This window comes from Pteropus alecto, unplaced genomic scaffold (assembly GCF_000325575.1).
Source record: "Pteropus alecto unplaced genomic scaffold, ASM32557v1 scaffold71, whole genome shotgun sequence".
Taxonomy (NCBI): domain Eukaryota; kingdom Metazoa; phylum Chordata; class Mammalia; order Chiroptera; family Pteropodidae; genus Pteropus; species Pteropus alecto.
Genome location: NW_006433024.1, coordinates 1,755,191 through 1,763,842, shown reverse-complemented (window position 1 = coordinate 1,763,842; position 8,652 = coordinate 1,755,191). Strand labels below are relative to the sequence as shown.

The 8,652-nt window shown below is 40.9% G+C and overlaps 1 protein-coding gene across 1 annotated transcript in view; it reads right to left on the bottom strand.

The window, feature by feature from the left end:
- The window catches only part of NELL1 (neural EGFL like 1), a 709,438-nt gene that overhangs the window by 637,283 nt on the left and 63,503 nt on the right, over nucleotides 1-8,652 (bottom strand). The window contains exon 3 of the mRNA XM_015586345.2: nucleotides 462-612. Coding sequence (XP_015441831.1) covers nucleotides 462-612 — 151 coding nt within the window. The remainder of the gene's footprint in view (nucleotides 1-461; nucleotides 613-8,652) is intronic.

Genomic DNA, 8,652 nt, shown 5'->3' with positions numbered 1-8,652 from the left:
AGCATTGCATATATAATACTTTATATTTATTTGTCCATCTGCCCTAGTATACGTGATCTTTGGAATGAAAATTCTGTACTATTCATTTTATATGCTCAATGTCAAGCACAGTTCTGCATAAAGTAAACATACGATAAATGTTTATTGAAGGTTACTGTTAAATGTAACTAATGCACTTGCTTGATGACCTAAATATGATAGACAGGATGTGGTTTTATATGAGCAAAGTCTACCAGAAGATAGCAAATAGATGAGAAAGACACTTGTGGTCTTGGGAGAGCAAACAAGAAAGCCTTTGCCCAAAGTAAATTCTTTATACAAAGTAAAGTTATTGATGCGTTCAATAGAAACAAGGAGTCAGCTAGCTGAATGTTCTCTTGCAGCCACAACCTCCAAATTCCAAGGCATTTTTGTATAATCCATTAGTTCTAAGTAGATTTTCAAAAGTAGAGCTTTCTTACCTGTGTTCCAGTTCTCGAATGGACAGTATCACCCCTGAAGTCGATGGCTTTTGCTGTACAGTAGCCAAAAAGGTGAATTCGCTCTTATTCCGGAACAGCTGAATTAATTTCTCACTCACATGAGGGGCCGCATGGATCTCTCTCTCTGTATCTAGGAGTCAAGAAGGAAGAGCCGAAGAAACAGGAAGGGAGGGAAAGGAGAAAGAGAGAAGAAATAAGATGCACAGTTAAAAATGCATGTCCAAAGGATCCAGGCTGCATTTTTCATTTTCCCCTCTTGTCAATAGTTTTCATTTTCAGATGCCATCCACCACTCCATACAGCTGCATTCATTCAATGCAAAACCCAGAAATGCCATCTCTGCCACCATGCCCACTTGTCACTTTGACAAGTTCACAACTGGCCGGTGATTTTCTGACAGGAATTCTGACAGGACACTGAGCAATTTGGCCAGCTGCAAAGAGATTAAGTTGCTGTAAATAAGGTGAGAGGTAGTCAAATAAATAGGGTCCTAAATTCAGAGAATCCTGAGTCTAGCACGATCCAAATGTCACTCCGCTCGCTGTCTCCAATGTCACTTTTTCAATGGACTCTGTGTCCTTCTCTCCACAATGCCTCTAGGGAAACCTGTCCTTGCTCTGTGCCCTACAGAGATTTACTAGCACTAATAATGCCAGACAACTCTGCTTTTGCATAAAGAATAAATACAAGGCATGTTTGTGATCCATAAGCGTGCCTGGAATTTCTCTGTAAACATGCAGTGGATGACTTTCCTCATGAAATATTTATTAAAGTTAAGGCCAGTTAAGCAGGCCTAGAGATGTGTGAGTCCAGCTAATCTTGCTCCTGGACAGGAATCTTTCTGCAACATCTGCATAATGAGAGATATCCATCATTTCATACTCAGACTCACCCTTGTCATGATAAACTGGGTATTATCTCCTTATTTTATACTACACTTCCTGGCATCAGAAAGTAGGCACCAAGAGAGCAGAGTTACAGAAAACTATTCAAAGGATGATAAATGAACACCAACAGTGTGTTTGGTGGCCTTCTCTCCTTCCCAGACCTCTGACTGTATAAATACTTGGTTATTTCTCCAGGGCTGCAGAAGGAGCCTTTGAAAAATGTAGAACTTCAAAGGCCACCTTGCCCAAGCAACATCATAAACGTGTGTGTAGACCTTAAAAGAACCTCTTCCCAAAGAGTGACTTTTAATGCAGAGAAATTCTTGAATTCTTAACCTCAAGCCTCAGGCTTTTCATTGGCAAAATGAGGGTGTGGACTTGGTGATTGGTCAATCCTCCCGAGCTTAACCTTCTATCATTCCATGAGTTGCCAAGTTTGCAGCAGAGAAGAACACCACAGTCTTCCGGCTGCAAAAGTCCACGCTACAAATGGCAATGATGCAAGGTTGGTCCTCTGCCATGGGGACACTCAACCCAGGCAGAGCACTCTACCAGCATAAACCTACCTGCACAATATCTGCTTTTCTGCCCAAAGAAAGTCATTCACTACGTTACTGCTAGGTGATAGGCTGTCAGCTTTGGTCAAGGGCTGAGATAAGAGGCAGCCACTTAGAGAAGGCTTCTACACCTTCTACAAAATCCCAAAGACTTTCCTGGATGATATTCGAAACCTATTAAATGTATGAACAAGTCACTATAGAGATTAGCGAATGTTTATGAACATTATTTTTATCATTTTTATTATTACTTTCTATCATTGCCAGACAAACATCCTCATAATAAATTCCTTATTTTTATCATTTTTATTATTACTTTCTATCATTACTGCTAGACAAACATCCTCATAATAAATTCTACCTAGAATTTAGTGCCAGAAAAAAATATTTAGTTCTTGAGGTTAACTTATATGTTTACCTTTTTTTTCCTTTTGCTATTTTCTTCTTTAGTTAGCAATCAACTGATAGGTACTGGCTGCCTAGGGAGCTCAGCAGAGGATTCTGAAGCTTGGGCCCAATGAAAAGAGGGCCATGATCAATCATCAATGTCCGCTGGGGGAGAGAGCTATGAGTATCCCATCAGTTATGGGTATCTTCACCTCTCTCTCTCTATTCTCCCTGGGTGCTATCATCCAGCCCCACGGCCAATGACACCCAAATTTATATCCGCAACCCCAATCTCTTCCTTAAGCAACACGCTGTATATTCGCTACCCCTCTTAGGATCTCCATATGTCTAATAAGCATTTCAAATTGTACGTGGCCACAACAGAGCTCTAGTTCTCTCCCAACCCTCTATTTTCTCCTAGAGTTCCCAGTCCTAATAAATGGACCCACCCAATTCTCAAGCCAAAAAAAATAAAATGCATCCTTGATTCTTCCCTTCCCTCCATGCTCCATATCCAATCCAAGAGCAAATCATGAGGGCTCCCAAATCTGGAGTCTGTCCACTTCTTCCCAGCTCTAAAAACTCTTGTCCAAGCTGCCATCATCTCTCCCTAGGACACCTGCAATGGCAATCGAGCTGATCTCCCTGCTTCCATAATGCCTTTTCTTCTCCATTCTCCACACAGCAGCTGAAATATTCTTTTTAAAGCAAAAGTCATAAACATTTAGTCTCTCACTTAAAACCCTCCAATGGCTTCCCACTGCTCTCAGGATAAAATCTAGGCTCTTCAGAATGGCCTGCAAAATCGCACGTAAATCGACTCTTGTCTACCTCTCCCGCCTGACTTCATACTCTTCTCCGTTGCTAAAGGAGCACTCCAAGCCCACTCCTGTCTCAGTCTTTGTACCCTCCCCTCTACCCACAGTTGTCTTCCCCCACTGTCCACATGCCTTGCTCCTCCTTTTCCTTCAGCTCTCATTGCAAATGCAACCCTCCTGGTCACTCTCTCCAAAGCAGGCTCTTCGCAAATGTCTAAACCACGACTCTGGTTATTTTCTCCATATCACTTATTATAATATACGTATTGTGACCCATGTATTGTTTCCTTCTATCGCTCATCACAATCTATTTCATGTCTCTTACCATATTTCCTTCCTGTCCACACTAAACTATAAGTTCCACGAGGGCAGGCACACTTATTCGCTGTTGTATCCACAGTTCTTAGTGCCCAGTAGAAAACAGGCATCCAATACTTATTGAATTAATTTATTTATTTTCCACTTATTTTTTGTCATTTACGTTGTTACTTCAAGTAACCACAAATATTAGTCAGAAAATAGGAATACCATTTGGAAAACTAGGAGATACATGGGTACTTCCCAAGGGCCAGCAGCTACCAAATTAAAAGAAATGGTGTTCAGTGCCACTTCAGCCCCCCCCCTTTCTAGGACACCCCACCTAATGGTCTCATCCAATCAGACCACACTTCTGTTCCCCCAGCCCTCCTAGAAAACTGAACATTTCTCTTGCCAGCTTTTCTCATTTCTTTATAAATGATAGGCACATTGAAGTAAAGGCCCCATTAGCATTCACCAGAGTGAAATGTAAAAAAAAAAAGAAAAAGAAAGTGTCTATTTTGATACATTGAAACTTTATGTACATTCTCATTTTCAGAAAAGCTCTTTCAAGTAAATTTACCATAATTCAGCCACTAAAAGCGCACAAGGAAGTAATCCCACTTCTTCTTACAGTACAGAGGCAAGAAAACTGAACCAGGTTCCAAGAGACGGAAGACCACTCTGAGTTCAGCAGATATGTATCTGTGCACCCTGGCATCAGACGCTTTGCCTCTCTGAGCCTCACAGTCCACATGTGAAAATCAAGTGCATTAGAATCCATGATCTCCAAGTTCCTTCCTAGTCTCACCATTCTGTTTGTTAATCACATTACCCTAACCCTAGCCACATAGCAAAATAGAGTACGGAGGTTATTTTTTCATTTATAAAACACCGAGATTTTATAATTTCTTCCTCTGATTTTCCAAAACAGAAATGTAAAGTTGTCAATTACTAAAAATAGTGATATGTCACCTACTTTGGAATAGCCGGCTTTTTCCTAGTTAAAAGAGCAACCAACCAATGAAAACCAATTGAGAGGCTATGGTGATTATGCTTCCATAATCAACCACTATCACGTATGTTTGCTGGATTATTTAAGAATATTCAATGCTGCCAGAGAGAAGAAAAACAAGCGGGATAAAGCTCATAGGGTGTGTTAAATATAGATAGCAAGCTAGAAACCTGTGAAATATGTTAAATGTAGATCGAATAAATGGAACATAAGTGTGCTGAACACAGATAAAAAGGATTGAATGAGAGTGTGACTTATAAATAGAAAGGAGTGGGAGGACCAAGTCATAATTTACAAATCATGCCACCTTCAGAATGATAGCTGTCACTCCTAAATCCGACACCCATCTTTGACACCCATTCCATTCCTACAATGGCCCCACATGTATGCTGTCTGAAAAATGCTAAATAAAACCCACCACCGATCCCCAAATTACTGGTGAACTACAGCAGTGGCCAGGCATTTTTGCCCGAGTCTCTCCAAGAGAGGAAGCACCCTGGCTCCAGTGAACCCCTTTTTGTATAACCTCAGCTCCAGTCCATGTAACCACAGCATCAGTGACAAAGCTGATGGGGCAGAGATAAAGACTGACTATACAGACACTGCATAAACCAGAAATCCAGTGGGGTCTCCCAACCTCCAACTTGTACCCTATTCTAATTGTGTTACCCTACTCCATCTCCTTCCCTTGCTTCTTCCTGGATATTTTAAATTGAGTTAATAAGTCACATGATTCAAGCATCTGAACTTGGTCTGCTTGTGAGGCTTTTTATTTTGTGACCTCTGGGAATATACTTGTAGGGTAGCATCGCATCACAGTAATTTCCCACACAATAACCACCTACGGTGAACATTTTTTAAAAAGAGGAAAAAATAAGGACATTCCAAATAGTCAGAGGTTTTGCATGATCTAGTTAAGAAGTGCTCACTCAGCAGCAAGGGTTAAGTGCTTTCTCTTTCCTAGGATGAACCATTCTACCTAGTCATTTTTAAAGAAACACTAAAAATGCTAATGGTGATTATTAAGCATCAGTAAAAAAAAAGTGCTGAGTGAAAGGAGACTGGAGAGTAGAGAAGGAGAGAAATTAAATGATGGTATTCACACACTCTACTCCGCCTAATATAGAAGTGACTTCATTTCCCTTTCCCCTGACTTCTAGGGTAAGAAAAGGTAGTGATTTTCTTTGCCAAAAACATATGTGTTTCCTTTGTGCCAGGCACTGTGCTGGGCACCAGGGAAATGAAAGTAAAAATATAGTTTCTGCCTTCAAGGACAGTTCCATAAGCAAGACAGTTACCTGGAGACAACAAGTAGTATAGGGCAATGCACAAAGGAAGGAGAGGGCCCATGGAGGCTGTGTCTTTGACCTTAAGGTGAAAAAGATGAATGAGCATTTACCAAGTAGGAGAGAGAGGGAGTAGAGGGCATTCATTGAAAGGTCCCTGGGCAGATGTGAACACCCACATGTTTCCCATTCATTATCCTGGCATTTTTCTTCCTCTGCAAGCATCTCTCTCACTAAAAGTTCAGCAGAAAAGCATCTGCTCAACCTAACATTGAAGGGAACTCTCCACAGATTAGTGAATTGAGGAAGCAAAAACAGCAGCAGCCAGAAACATGACAAAACGAACACACCAGCGCAGCCCGCCTCAGCTCTGACTGATGGAGAATCCAGGCGACATCTTAGTAATTACAGCACATTTACACCAAGAACCTCAACACATGCCAGAATCCTGATATATAGACATGGCACAGCCTTCTAGCCTGAGTCCCACATAAGTTTGTGGTAAGATTGGCCCCAAAAGGTAAAGCAACACTTGTTGATTTTAAATGGCAGTTAGCTTTTCATTTCTGAGTACAGAGGAAATTTGCCAATTCAGAAATGCCAACCATCCATGCATGGGGCAATTTCTGCTGGGTGGCGGGAGGGGGACATGTGTCCCACTGTTAGGTCCTGCAGCCCTTTTTTGAGAACGTCAGTGTTATTGATCCAAGCAGCTTTCGAAGAAGGAGAAATCACAAGTAGAAAGTAGTGGTGACACCAGGAGACTCCTACTTAATATGCAGGAATGTTTCACTAACAAGTTCACAGTAATATCCCATTAAACTTCCATTAGCTTTAGAAGCCAGAATGATAAAAAGCAAACGTGTCTGGCTTATTATGGTACCGAGTGCAGCATTAACCGCTTGGTGCATATCATCTCACGTACAATAACATTATTTTTCCTATTTACAGACAAGAAAACTAAGGCTTACAGAATTTCAGTGATTTTCTAAAAGACACTGGGCTAGGAAGCCATGGTGCTGAGATATCAACATAGCAGGCTGGTTCCACACACCACACTCTTCACCGTGCTACATCTACTGTTCGCCAACAGGTGTGATCTCGCTGCTCAGTGCAAATCATTACCATACATCCAGTGCCCAACGCATTATACTGACTCGGGAAATAATTATGAACAATCTATTTGTACAACTACTATGAGTTAAATATCAACATCTCCCCCATCTCATAGGTGAAGAAACTGAGGCACAGAGAAGTTATATGGTTCACCCAGTCTCACACAAGTGAATGGAGAGAAAACTGACTCTTACATTACACTCCATCGCATTAACCTGGCACCGCCCCCCACCCCCGCTCACTTTTTCATCCTCTTTCTGTTCTCCCATCCCCCTCGCGTCCACATTCCAGCCACACAAGATTCCTTTTCCTTTACTCCTCACCTTCACGCATCCCCCATGTTCCTCCTCACCTTCATGCGTCCCCCCATGATCTTCCCCACCTTCGTGCATCCCCCCCACGCATTCCCATCTGCAGCGACCTCTCTCTCCTTCCCCTCTTCTTTGACTGCCAGCTTAACTGTGACTCCTTCGGCCCAGCTTTCTCTGACTGATCCAGGCCAGCTCAGGTTCCCTGTATTTACCTTCACTGTATTTTCATAATCAAGGTTCTCCATAATCATTTTATTGATGGCTATCATGCCCATTAGATTGGAAATTCCATGAGGAATAATTTACCAACATGTACGCCATGCTCTGCACACTGCCGGACACATGGCAGAGCTTCAACAGATGTCTATTACATTAATAAATGTATCTTGACTCTAAAGTCTAGAACACAACACAGTGAAGATTTACCAAAGACACTCAACTATAACCCCAACTTGTTGAGAAAAAGTGCATTAAACTAATGAGCTGCCTCAGGAATAATAAACCCAGGTAAGCATCCCCAATTGCTCCATTAGGAGACTAAACCTAAAAATCCTGTGACACATAATGTTAATCAATTTTTTTGTAATTACTACATGATTCAATCAAAAGATTCCCGTGCCCCCATAATTTTACTTATTAGATAGGCATGATGAGGCATCAGCTCTTCTTATAAACATTTAAAATGCCAGTAAGGATAATGAACACATCCCCTTATCACCAAGAAATTAGCAAGCTGTAACCACTGCTTCTTTGGGCTGCCTCCCCACTCTCTGCAACCCACCAGTGATCAAGTCTCCCCCTTAATCCTCATCCTTTCACCCCATCTCAGCTGGATCCCTCGGAATAGAGAAAGCATAGATACCAGCTCTATCTGAATCACAGGACAAGTGGACAAAAAAAGAAGAGACTGGTGAAAAGATTTAATGTGATTAAGACTGAATTGCATGTGGTACAAACTTCCAATTATAAGTTTTGGGGATGTAAGCATGGTGACTAGAGTTAACAATATTGTATATCTGAAAGTTGCTAAGAGAGTAGATCTTAAAAGTTCTCATCTCAAGAAAAAAGATGTTTATAACTGTATGGTAATCATTTTGCAATATATGCAAATATTGAATCATTCTATTGTGCACTTGAAACTAATATCATTTATATGTCAATTATATCTCAATCAAAAAAAAAAAAAAAGACCACATTGGATAGCAAAAAAAGGTAACCAAGAGTAAGGAATGCTTGAGTAAATCAGACTATATATGCCCAATGGAAAATTATGTAAGATATGATATCGAAGTATTAGAGTAACAGAAAATGCCTAGGCAATAATGTCAAACTGGCACACAATTGTATGTACATTATATCTCTGTATAAAAATTTAGTGATGCATAGCAGAGAGATAAGAATGGCCTTCAACTAAAATGTCAGCAATTGGGAGCTAACGCGTGAAATTTTTCTTCCCATGTGTGTGAATTTTCCAAATCTTCTGAGACATTGTAGGG